At 40.0% G+C, this 13789-nt stretch overlaps 1 protein-coding gene across 4 annotated transcripts in view; it reads right to left on the bottom strand.

Annotated features, from left to right (window-relative positions):
• HMGXB3 (HMG-box containing 3) overlaps nt 1-13789 on the bottom strand; it is a 61969-nt gene that overhangs the window by 8078 nt on the left and 40102 nt on the right. For all 4 annotated transcript variants that reach the window (XM_057540276.1, XM_007188665.3, XM_057540274.1 and 1 more), the window contains 2 exons: nt 2905-3036; nt 1798-1982 (listed from right to left, as the gene is read on the bottom strand). In XM_057540276.1, the coding sequence (XP_057396259.1) occupies nt 1798-1982; nt 2905-3036 (317 nt within the window). The remainder of the gene's footprint in view (nt 1-1797; nt 1983-2904; nt 3037-13789) is intronic.

The following is a 13789-nucleotide window of genomic DNA, read 5'->3' as shown; positions in this document are numbered from 1 at the left end:
AGAAAGTAATGCACTGAGTACAGAGTAAGAACTTGGTATATGTAATAAAATGCTCAATAAATCATAGCTGCACTACTATTAATATTTCCATTAGACAAGCAGATTTGAATGAGTCTAGAAACAGCCTCTTTGTGAGGTAACACACAAAAGCAAATTTTTTTTACAGTTCATTTTACCTACAGGGAACACTTAGAAGGCTCCAGTAGCATTATGCTTGTTTTCATATATCTCATTATACACCACCACGCTCAAAATAGAACTATTTGATCAGCGTATGTACTTATTTTTTTAATTGGGAAGAGAAAGAGGCATATGCATTAAATCCCTAATATGCTCAGCTGGCCGTGTCAAAATACACCAGAGCTTTTCTCCAGAGGTCCTGTACCACTCCCGGTGGCAAACAAGTGAGCTGCAGGTCCAGTGCTTAAAGAGTCACTGTGGTAGAGTTCAGAGATGGAAAGCTTGCACCCACCGTGACTACTAGCATGCTCACGGGGCACTCCACACCTATGCAGGCAGACCAGACCTCTCAGCATGATGATGGGAAAGAGTTCACCCATGGAATTTTTGAAAAATTCCCTGTACCAGGTTAAATAATTTTCCCTATTAGTCTTAGTTTGTGAAGAGTTTTATCATAATGGGCGCTGAATTAAAAAGAAAGCCTTTTTTAGACACCCAGTGAAATAATCATATGGGTTTTCTCCTTTAAACTGTTAAGTACTGAATTACATTAGTATATTTTCTAACGTTGAAACAATCTTGCCTTCCTGGGATAAGCTTAGTCATGATTTTATTTTACTCACTGTTAGATTTGTTCTGCAATTATCTTATTCAGAACTCTGGCATCTATATTCATGAGTACTATCAGCCCAAATTTTCATCTTATATTAAATGTTTGGTTTTGTTTTCAGTTATATGGCCTTACACAATGACTTATATCCACTTTTGCTATTCTTCTATGACTGGAATCTTATTTCTTGGATATTTGTTAGAATTAATGTATAAAGCCATCTAAGTTTGGTGTTATCTTTGTGTGAACATTTTTTAGTTAAGAACCTAAGTCAGATCAGTCCACTATTCCTCAAAACCCTTCACTGGCTCTCCATTTCACTCAGTGGAAGTCTTTACAATGGCCCGGGCCACCCGTAGCCCCTTGAACCTCATACATCCGACCACTCTATCCCCCGCTCACAGAGGGCCAGCCACATCGGCCACCTTTCTGTTCCTCAACCATGCCCAGCAAACCCTCTTCAGATCCCATTCTTGCTGCTCCCTCTGCCTGGAATGTTCCCCCCACTGAAAACTACAAATGCCCTGGTGTCAGACAGGACTTCCCCGACTACCCTCTATAAAGCAGGAGCCCCTTCTTCCCACGATACTGCTCTCTTCCTTACCCTGCCTTACTGTTATTATGTTACTTTAATGTATTACATATAATATATATTAATAGTATTTTAATATAATATACACAATTATTAATGTTTGTCTCCTGTCTCCCCAAATCAGAAAGTGAGCTCCATGAGCTCAAAAACTCCATGGGTTTAACTGCCATTTCCCAAATGCCTAAAAAGTGCACCTATAGTTCATGTTTAATAAATTTGTTGAATAAGTAACAAGTGCCTCCATTTCCATCTGGGCTGCCTTAGATGAAAACCTGGGAAGTGGCAAGAAAAAGCTACTCACCTCACCCAGGAAGGAACTAGAGCCATCTGCTCCTGGAAACACCATGCAGGAAGGTGGCTGCCAAAGTGTGCAGACATGTCTAAAGGTCACCCGTGGTGACCAAGAGGCACTTACCTCCACACTCTTTAGTGCCAGCACGTTTTCTTCACTCCTCTGGGCAACTTCCACTTTGGGGGCCACACCACAGATGCCACAGATCATGTCATTGTAGTCTCGGACAGTGAGGCACTCAAAAGCCCAATAGCCATTGCACAGCAGCTCCTGCAGCTGGCTCAGCTCCTCTGAGGTAAGAGTCTTCTCTGGAAGGAGAGCAAGAGCTCTGAGAAGTTCACAGAAGAAGACCTGGAGGCCACAGGGGATGAGCAATGGCCAGCAAGAATAGCAATTCTACAAGACTGCTTCTCTCCTAAGAACACCCAAGAGTACTAACCACCAAAGGGTCAAGCACCCTAGCCATTAGGTGTTCGGGTGGCAACTCAAAGGGCAATTCCAATGAGAGTTACAGCTGCCCTGTACTCAGCACCCACTAGGACCTAGATGTTGTGCTGAGAGCTTTGAATACATTCTCTCATTTAACTCTCACATCTTTATGAGCCAAGAGTATTATTATCCTCACTGAATAACTGGAAAAACTGAGGCACAGAGAATAACTTACTCAAAACCACACTGCCACTAAGTGGTATAGCGCAGACTCAAACACAAACCTGTCTGACCCTAGAACCTTTCCTCTACTCCATCTGACCTCATAGTAGGGAAGGGGCAGGGGGCCTGGATTCTGTAGGAAGGGATGGGAAAAGCATAAACAGAAAGAAATGAGGAAAGCAAAGGGAAAAATAATTTCTAATAATAAGGAGGGTGGTGCCCACCTTCATGTCTCAGCATGAGCCTTGGAAATGGGAGCAGACCTCCAGAAGCTGCGTATTCAGAATGAGTCTGCTTAGCATGTAGTAACGCCAAGTCTACCTATGACCAAAGGATGAGCTTCTATGAAGTCTGTTTAATCTTGTGCTGAAGGTCTCTGGATACATGGAAAGACTCATGCTTTCCAAAGTTTGGCATTTGTAAAATTCAGGAGGAGGAGTGTGTTAGGAAGTCAAGAATGTCTCCTTTTCAAAATATCAGACTCTCCTCCAAGGTAGTTATGTTAACGGAAGCCCATCACTGGAAATTCCCAGGGGGCTTAGAACTAACCTTGGGGAAACGGAGGAAGCCAACCTTTACCTGTCTGATCCTGCACTGACTTCAGAAGAGTGCTGATGGATACTCTGGGGTCCTCTCCCAGCTTGATGTGGTTTCGGATTGCAAAAAGCAAGTCCAGGCTCACTAGCAGCTTGTTTCCCACATTAAAGAGACCTGCAGGTTAAAAAATGGCAACAGAGAAATTCACTGTTAACAACATCCACAATGGGAAAAAACAGGAGACTAACTAAATGCCCATCAATGGGGGAACATTAAAAAATAAATTGTGGTACATTCAATATAATACAAAACTAGAGGTCACCTGCTAGTTGGTAACCTACAAGCAGCTGTGAAGGAAACTGTTTAACTGGATCCCATTGTACCCAGAGCACAGAGCAGCCTTTTCAGCATGCAGGGGCTGCTCAGAAACCTTGCCTAGAAGATGGCAGAAGAGAAGGACATGAGCTCATCTCTTCTTACGAAAACACCAAAATCACAACTAACTGCTGGAACAACCCATCAACAAAAAAAACCACTGGAACCTATCCAAAAAAGATATCCTACATCCAAAGAAAAAGTAGAACCCACAACAAGATGGTAGGAGGGGAGCAATCACAATAAAATCAAATCCCACACCTGCCAAATGGGCGACCCACAAACTGGAAAATAATTATATCGTAGAGGTTTCTCCCACAGGAGTGAAAGTTCTGAGCCTCACGTTAGGCTCCCCAGCCTGGGGGTCTGGCAATGAGAGGAGGAGCTCCCAGAGCATCTGGCTTTGAAGGCCAGAGGGGACTGATTGCAGGAATTCAACAGGACAGAGGGAAACAAACTCTAATCTCAGAGGGTGCACACAAGGTCTTGTGCGCACCAGGACCCAGGAGAAAAAGCGGTGACCTCATAAGACCCTGCGCCAGGCCTACCTGCTGGTATTGGAGGGTCTCCTGTGGAGGCAAGGGGCGGCTGTGGCTCACTGTGGGGACAGACACTGGTGGCAGTAATTCTGGGGAGTACTAATTGGCATGAACCCTCCTGGAGGCTGCCATTTTCTCACCAAAACCTGGCCCCACCCAACAGCCTACAGGAACCAGTGCTGGGATGCCTCAGGACAAACCACCAACAGATCAGGGACACAGTCCCACCCATCAGCAGACAGACTGCCTAAAATCTTCCTGAGCACACAGCTGCCTGCTAAACACATCCCTTGACATGGCCCTGCCCACCAGAGGGACAAGACCCAGCTAAACCAACCAATGGGCAGGGACCAGTCCCTCCCACCAGGAAGCCTGCACAAGCCTTGCAAACTGGCCTCATCCACCAGGAGGCAACAGCAAAAGCAAGAAGAACTACAATCCTGCAGCCTGTGGAATGGAAACCACACTCACAGTAAGTTAGACAAAAACGAGACAGCAGAGGAATATGTCCCAGATGAAGGAACAAGATATAACCCCAGAACAACTAAGTTAAGTGGAAATAGGAAATCTACCCAAAAAAGAATTCAGAGTAATGATAGTAAAGTTGATCCAAGATCTCGGAAAAAGAATGGAGGCACAGGTGGAGAAGATAAAAGAAATGTTTAACAAAGACCTAGAAGAACTAAAGAACAAACAAACAGAGATGAACAATATAATAATTGAAATAAAAAACACACTAGAAGGAATCTATAGGAGAATAAGCGAGGCAGAAGAATGGATAAGTGAGCTGGAAGACAGAATGGTGGAAATCACTGCTGCGGAACAGAATAAAGAATAAAAAGAAATTAGGACAGTATAAGAAACCTCTGGGACAACATTAAATGCACCAACATTTGCATTATAGTGGTCCCAGAAGGAAAAGAGAGAGAGAGAGAACCTGAGAAAATATCTGAAGAGATATCGCTGAAAACTTCCCTAACATGAGAAAGGAAACAGTCACCTAAGTCCAGGAAGCGGAGAGTCCCATACAGGATAAACCCAAGGAGGAACATGCCGAGACACATAGTAACCAAACTGACAAAAATTAAAGGCAAAGAGAAAATATTAAAAGCAACAAGGGAAAAGCAACAAATAAAATACAAGGGAATTGCTGTAAGATTATTACCTGATTTTTCAGCAGAAACTCTGCAGGCCATGAGGGAATGGCACAATATATTTAAAGCGATGGAAGGGAAGAAACTACAACCAAGAATACTCTACCCAGCAAGGCTCTCAATTCAGATTTGACGGAGAAATCAAAAGCTTTACAGACAAGCAAAAGCTAAGCAAATTCAGCACTAACAGACCAGCTTTGCAACAAATGTTAAAGAACCTTCTCTAGGCGGAAAAGAAAAGACCACAACTAGAAACAAGAAAATTACAAATGGGAAAGCTCACTGGTAAGGGTAAACATACAGTAAGGGTGGGAAATAATCCACAAACAAATATGATATCAAAACCAGCAATCATGAGGAGTGTACAAATGCAGGATATTGGAAATGCATTTGAAATTAAAAGACCAGGAAGTTAAAACAATCTTGTTTATATACAGACTGCTATATCAAAACCACATGGTTAACAGCAAACCGAAAGTATACAGCAGATATACACAAAAAAAAGAAAAAAGAATCCAAACACAACACTAAAGTTAGTCATCCAATCACGAGAAGAGAACAAAAGAGGAAGGGAAGAAAAAAGACCTACAAAAACAAATCCAAGACAATTAACAAAATGGCAATAAGAACACAGATATTGACAATTACCTTAAAAGTAAATGGATTAAGTGTTCCAACCAAAAGACACAGACTGGCTGAATGGATACAAAAACAAGACCCATATATATGCTGTCTACAATAGACACACTTCAGTTCTAGGGACACATAACAGACTGAAAGTGAGGGGACGGAAAAAGGTATTCTATGCACATGGAAATCAAAAGAAAGCTGGAGTACCAATATTCATATCAGACAAAATAGACTTTAAAATAAAGACCATTACAAGAGACAAAGATGGACACTACATAATGATCAAGGGATCAATCCAAAAAGAAGATATAAGAATTGTAAATATATATGCACCCAACATAGGAGCACCTCAATATATAAGGCGAATGCTAACAGCCGTAAAAGGAGAAATCGATGTAACACAATTTAGTAGTGGGGACTTTAACACCCCACTTACATCAATGGACAGATCATCCAGACAGAAAATCAATAAGGAAACACAGGCCTTAAATGACACATTAGACCAGATGGACTTAATTGATATTCAGAGAGCATTCCATCCAAAAGTAGCAAAATACACATTCTTTTCAAGTACGCATAGAACATTCTCCAGGATTGATCACATGCTGGGTGACAAAGCAAGCCTCAGTAAATTTAAGAAAACTGAAATCATATCAAGTATCTTTTCCAACCACAATGCTATGAGATTAGAAACCGATTGTAAGAAAAAAACTAAAAAAACACAAACATATGGAGGCTAAACAATATGCTACTAAACAACCAATGGATCACTGACGTAATCAAAGAGGAAATCAAAAAATACCTAGAGACAAATGCAAATGAAAGCACGATGATCCAAAACCTATGGGACGCAGGAAAAGCAGTTCTAAGAGGGAAGTTTATAGCAATACAATCTTACCTCAGGAAACAAGAAAAATCTCAAAAAAACAAGCTAACCGTACATACCTAAAGCAACTAGAGAAAGAATAACAATCAAAACCCAAAGTTAGTAGAAGGAAGGAAATCATAAAGATTAGAGCAGAAATAAATGAAATAGAGACAAAGAAAACAATAGAAAAGAACAATGAAACTAAAAGCTTGTTCTTTGAGAAGATAAAACTGATAAACCTTTAGCCAGATGCATCAAGAAAAAAAAGGGAGAGGGCTCAAGACAATAAAATTAGAAATGAAAAAGGAGGAGTTACAACTCACACCACAGAAACACAAAGGATCATAAGAGACTACTACAAGCAACTATATGCCAATAAAATGGATAACTTAGAAGAAATGGACAAATACTTAGAAAGGTACAATCTCCCAAGACTGAACCAGGAAGAAATAGAAAATATGAACAGACCACTCACAAGTACTGACATTGAAACTATGATTTTAAAACTCCCAACAAACAAAAGTCCAGGACCAAATGGCTTCACAGGCAAATTCTATCAAACATTTAGAGACGAGTTAACACCCATCCTTCTGAAACTATTCCAAAACATTGCAGAGGAAGGAACACTCCCAAACTCATTCTGAGGCCATGATCACCCTGATACCAAAACCAAAGATACCACAAAACAAAAAAACAAAAAGCAAACCAAAAAACCACAGGCCGATATCACTGATGAACACAGATGCAAAAGTCCTCAACAAAATACTGGGTTGGCCTAAAAGTTCCTTCAGTTTTCAAGAAAAAATAAAAGACACATTTTTCATTTTCACCAAGAACTTTCTTGAACAATATATTCAGCCTTTCGTTCCACTACCTTCTGCCATTTTTCAGGCAACTTCAAAATTCCATCTTTCCAAAACTTTTTACCTTTTTGCGCAAAGAATTGTTCCAGGTACCTTTTACAGTCTTCCAGGAAATTGAAATTTTTTCCATTAAGAGAATTTTGTAAAGACCTAAATCAATGGAAATCCGAAGGTGCAATGTCTGGTGAATACAGTGGGTGAATCAGAACTTCCCAGCCAAGCTCTAACACTTTTTGCCTGGTCATCAAAGAAACATGTGGTCTTGCATTATCCTGATGGAAGATTATGCGTTTTCTGTTGACTAATTCTGGATGCTTTTTGTCGACTGCTGCTTTCAGTTGGTCTAATTGGAGCAGTACTTGTTTGAATTAATCGTTTGGCTTTCAGGAAGGAGCTCATAATAGAGGACTCCCTTTCAATCCCACCATACACACGTCACCTTCTTTGGATGAAGACCGGGTTTTGGTGGTGTTGGTGGTGGTTGCCCCATGATCTCTTTCGTTCCATATTATCGTACAGTATCCACTTTTCATTGCCCGTCACAGTTTGTTTTAAAAACTGGAACGTTTTTACTGTTTAAATAGAGAACTGCATGTGGAAATACGGTCAAGAAGGTTTTTTTTACTTAACTTATGTGGAACCCAAACATCAAAGTGATTAACATAACCAAGCTGGTACAAATGATTTTCAATGCTTGATATGGATATTTTGAGTATGTCGGCTATCTCCCGCATGGTATAACGTTGACCGTTCGCAATTCATGTCTCGATTTGATCTCTGTCAACTTCAACTGGTCTACCCAACCATGGAGCATCATCCAGCGAGAAATCTCTAGCACAAAACTTCGCAAACCACTTCTGACACGTCCGATCAGTCACAGCACCTTCTTCATATACTGCACAAATTTTTTGCGTTTCAGTTGCGTTTTTACCTTTCTTGAAATAATAAAGCATAATACACCAAAAATCTTGCTTTTTCTTCCATCTTCAATATTAAAATGGCTACACAAAACTTCAACAATCTTGATAAGTTTTAGTTTAAATGAACGCTGATATGACAGCTGTCATGATACAATCTAACGAAACTGTTTTGAGTGAAGTTAAAGACAACTAAGGGCTACTAGAGCCATCTTATGGAAAAACACAAATGAGCATTTTGGCCAACCAAATACTAGCAAACTGACTTCAACAATACATTAAAAGGATCATACACCATGATCAAGGGGGATTTATTTATCCCTGGGATGCAAGGATTTTTCAATATCCGCAAATCAATCAGTGTGATACACAACATTAACAAACTGAAGAATAAAAACCATATGATCTCAATAGATGCAAAAAAAAAAAAAGGCTTTTGACAAAATTCAACATCTATTTATGATAAAAACTCTCCAGAAAGTGGGCCTAGAGGGAACATACCTCAACATAATAAAGGCCATATATGACAAACCTACAGCTAACATACTCAACAGTGAAAAGCTGAAACATTTCCTCTAAGATCAGGAACAAAACAAGGAGGTCCACTCTCGTCACTTTTAGTCAACATAGTTTTGGAAGTTCTAGCCATGGCAATCAGAGAAGAGAAAGAAATAAAAGCAATCCAAATTGGAAATGAAGTAAAATTGTCACTGTTTGGAGATGACATGATATTATATATAGAAAATCCTAAAGGTGCTACCAGGAAACTACTAGAGCTCATCAATGAATTCAGTCAAGTTTCAGGATACAAAATTAATACACGGAAATCTCTTGCATTCCTATACACTAACAACAAAAGATCAGAAAGAGAAATTAAAGAAACAATCCCATTTACCATCACATCAAAAAGAACAAAATATCTAGGAATAAACCTACTTAAGGAGGCAAAGGACCTTTACTCTGAAAATTATAAGACACTGTCAAAAGAAATCGAAGGTGACACAAAAGATAGAAAGATATACCATGTTCTTGGATGGGAAGAATCAATATTGTCAAAATAACTATATTACCCAAGGCAATCTACAGATTCAATATGCAATCCCTATCAAATTACCAGCAGCAATTTTTACAGAACCAGAACAAAAGATTTTTAAATTTGTATGGAGACACAAAATACTCCGAATAGACAAATCAATCTTGAGAAAGAAAAAGCAGAGCTGGAGTAATCAGGCTCCCTGACTTCAGACTATACTACAAAGCTACAGTCATCAAAACAGTACGGTACTGGCACGAAAACAGAAATATAGATCAATGGAACAGGATAGAAAGCCCAGAAATAAACCCACATACCTATGGCCAATTAATCTACAACAAAGGAAGCGAGAATACACAATGGAGAAAAGACAGTCTTCAATAAGTGGTGCTGGTAAAACTGGACAGCTACATGTAGAAGAATGAAATTAGGACATTCTCTAACACCATACACAGAAATAAACTCAAAATGGATTAAAGACCTAAATGTAAGACTGGATACTATAAAACTCTTAGAGGAAAACATAGAAAAAACACTCTTTGACATAAATCACAGCAAGATCTTTTTCAATCCATAATGGAAAAAAGAACAAAAATAAACAAATGGGACCTAATCCAACTTATAAGCTTTTGCACAGCGAAGAAAACCATAAACAAAATGAAAAGACAACCTACAGAATGAGAGAAAATACTTGCAAATGATGAGACCGACAAGGGATTAATCTCCAAAATTTACAAAAAGCTCATGCAGCTCTATGTCAAAAAAACAAACAACCAAATCAAAAAATGGGCAGAAGACCTAAATAGACATTTCTCCAAAGAAGACATACAAATGGCCAAGAGGCACATGAAAAGATGCTCAACATCACTAATTATCAGAGAAATGCAAATCAAAACTACAATGAGACATCACCTCACACCAGCAGCCACCATCAAAAAGTCTACAAACAATAAATGCTACACTGTTGATGGGAATGTAAATTGGTACAGCCACTATGGAGAACAGTATGGAGGTTCCTTAGAAAACTAAAAATAGAGCTACCATATGATCCAGCAATCCCATTTCTGGGCATATATCCAGAGAAAATCATGGTTCAAAAGGACACATGCACCCCAATAATCACTGCAGTGCTGTTTACAACAGCCAAGACATGGAAACAACTTAAATGTCCACGGACAGATGAATGGATAAAGAAGATGTGGTACATATATACAGCAGAATACTACTCAGCCATTAAACAGAATGAAGTACTGCCATTTGCAGCAACATGGATGGACCTGGAGATTATCATACTAAGTGAAGTAAGCCAGACAGAAAAAGACAAACATCATATGATATCACTTGTATGAGGAATCAAAAAAATGATAAAAATGAACTTATTTACAAAACAGAAACAGACTCAGAGACTTAGAATACAAACTAACTTATGGTTACCAAAGGGGAAAGCGGGGGGTGGAGGGATAAATAGGCAGTTTGCGATTGACACATACACACTACTATATTTAAAATAGATAACCAACAAGGACCTACTGTATAGTACAGGGAACTCTGCTCAATATTCTGTAATAACCTAAATGGGAAAAGAATTGATACCTGTATATATATAACTGAATCACTTTGTTGTACACCCAAAACTAACACAACATTGTTAATCAACTATATACTCAAAAAAAAAAAAAAAAAAAAACACTAGAAATAATTAAGAAAAATAAGGCAAGCCTAAATGCTCTGACATGAAGTTGTACATAATACATTGTTAAATGAAAAAAGCAAGTAATAAAATATGTATCATACTTTTTTTTTTTAAATAGAAAAAAGAAACATCTCCCTACCACCTAACTCAGTCCTTATGACCAAAGGGGTCACTATTCCTCCACCTCTCACAACTACACCATGAGGAAAGGCCAGGAGCATCCTTTAGCCCAGGGATGTACAGGGGACGTAAAAAAGGCTAATAAAATCACCCCTATGCCAAATCCTGGGATAAAAGACCCAGAAGAATTTAAATGCAGTTAATTTAAAACAAATAAAAGAGGATGATTTTACATTTGCACAAAATGAACAAAAGCAAATTTTGGCATAAGTGTTCCCAGTAAAGAAGGGTATAGAGGAGTGGGGGAAGACCTTTTTAAGCATGATACCAAAGGCTGAAACCACAAAAGAGAAGATCAAAACTCTGATCACATAAAAACTTAAAACAAACAAGGCAAAAAAACAAAAACCAAAAAAACCCCTCATGTCCAAAAAAAAAATCACAAATTTAAAAGACAACTAATAAACTGGGGAAAAACTCTGCCAACAAAACACCCTCAAAGAATGGAAATGTTTACAAAAGAAATTCACAAAAGAGATAAAAAACACAGAAGGTATATAATCTTCCCAGTAATCAAATACAATAAATTAAGAAATGATATACCAGGAGGAGAGCAATCAAGATGGCGGAACAGTAGGACATGAAGCTCACCTCCTCCCATAAATACATCAAAAATAAATCTACAAGTGGAACGACTTGCACAGAACATCTACTGAATGCTGGCAGACCTCAGACTTCCAAAAGGGCAAGAAAATCTCCACATAACCAGGTAGGACAAAAGAAAAATAAAAAATAAAAAAAAAAAAAAGAGAGAGAGAGAAAGGAATCAGGACGGGACCTGAGCCCCAGGGAGGGAGCTGTGAAAGAAAGGTTCCCACACCCTGGGAAGTCCCGTCACTGGTGGGGAAATTAGCCTGGATGGACAGGAAGCTTCAAAGCCTAGAAGGAGAGTGCAACAACTGGTCTGCGGAAGGCAAAAGGTTGAGTAACTTGCACAGATGGTCAGTACTGCCACCCTGCACTCCCCTGCCTGAGATGCTCGTCCACCAGTGCGAGCAGGGGCTGGGTGCTGAAGCTCGGGCTTCCGAGATCAGACCTGGGGACAGGATTGCAGTTAGTAGCGAGGAGACAGCCCGAAGGGGCTGGAGTATGGCACCTGAGGGCGTACGTGGAAGATGCCTGGGCCCACCAGAGAGGCAAGGCGCCACTGATGGGGGGTGCATGAGGAGAGAGGCAAGACCACCATAGGAGCTTCTTTCCCTGCACACACTCTCAGGCAACAGAGCACTGTCTACATAAACTCCAGGGGTGGGCATGAGCCACTGCTGCCATAGCGGGCTCCAGAGGCACGCGGGGGCCACCCCCACCTCTGAGAGATGCACGAGCAGGCGCCAATCACTGCGTCCACCGGCACAGAGCCCCAGGAGCACTCGTGGGCTGCTGTACCTACACATCCCCTATCAAGGGGATAATGGCCAGCACAGGCTGAGGAAAGTGGCAACAAGCATCCAAACTAAAAGCAGCCCTCGCGCCAAAAATATTAAACCCACACAAGCTACGCAGGGACACTCCCATGTATAAACAGCCTTCCAAGACTACAGTAGATAATTGTTTCTCTTAAACTCACAGAGTAAGAGAAATGTAAGTAAAATGAAGAAGTAGAGGAACCACTCCCAGTTAAAAGACCAAGAGAATTCCCCTGAAGGAACAAACAGTGAAACAGACCTCTTCAGTCTGACAGACACTGAGTTCAAAAAAAAGGTAATGGGGACTTCCCTGGTGGTCCAGTGGGACCCACACTCCCAATGCAGGAGGCACAGGTTTGACCTGTGGTCAGGGAAGTAAGATCCCACATGCTGTGCAGCACAGCCAAAAAAAAAAGGTAATGAAAATACTGAAAGGATTAAGAAAGGCTATTGAAAGAAACTCAGATTACTGTGAAAAGGAAATAGAAACCATAAGGAGGCGCCACAAAAAATCAGGAAATTCATTTGCTGAAAATAAAGGGAATGAATAGCAAAATGAACAGTGCAGAAGAACAAAGAAGTGATCTGGAAGATAGAATAATGGAAATCACCCAATCAGAACAGTACACAGAAAGCCAAATTAAAAAAAAAAAAATGAAAGCAATAAAAGAGGCCTATGGGATAATATAAAGCATGCCAATCTATACATAATAGGGATTCCAGAAGGAGAAGAAAAAGAAAAGAAGACTGAAAATGTATTTAAAGAAATTATGGCTGAAAACTTCCCCAACCTGAAGAAGAAAACAGATATTCAGATATAGGAAGGACAGAGGATCCCAAACAAGATGAACCCAGACAGACCTACACCAAGACATATGATAATAAAAATGGCAAAAGTTAAAGAAAGGATTCTAAGGCAGCAAGAGAAAAACAGAGTTAATCACAAGGGAACCCCCATAAGGCTATCAGCTGATTTCTCTACAGAAACATTGCAGGCCAGAAGGGAGTGGCAAAATATATTCAGTCTTGAAAGGGAAAAATTTGCAACCTAGAATACTCTACCCAGCAAGATTATCATTTAGAATAGGAGGAGAAATAAAGAATTTCTCAGACAAGCAAAAACTAAAAGAATACAGTGATATTAAACCTACCCTAAAAGAAATATTGAAAGGTCTTCTCTAAATAAAAAAAGCAAGAAGGGGGCTTCCCTGGTGGCGCAGTGGTTGAGAATCTGCCTGCTAATGCAGGGGACACGGGTTCGAGCCCTGG

The sequence above is a fragment of the Balaenoptera acutorostrata genome, chromosome 2 (genome assembly GCF_949987535.1).
Source record: "Balaenoptera acutorostrata chromosome 2, mBalAcu1.1, whole genome shotgun sequence".
Lineage (NCBI taxonomy): Eukaryota > Metazoa > Chordata > Mammalia > Artiodactyla > Balaenopteridae > Balaenoptera > Balaenoptera acutorostrata.
Note: the sequence above shows the minus strand (reverse complement) of the source record. Positions and strands in the feature narration are given on the sequence as shown.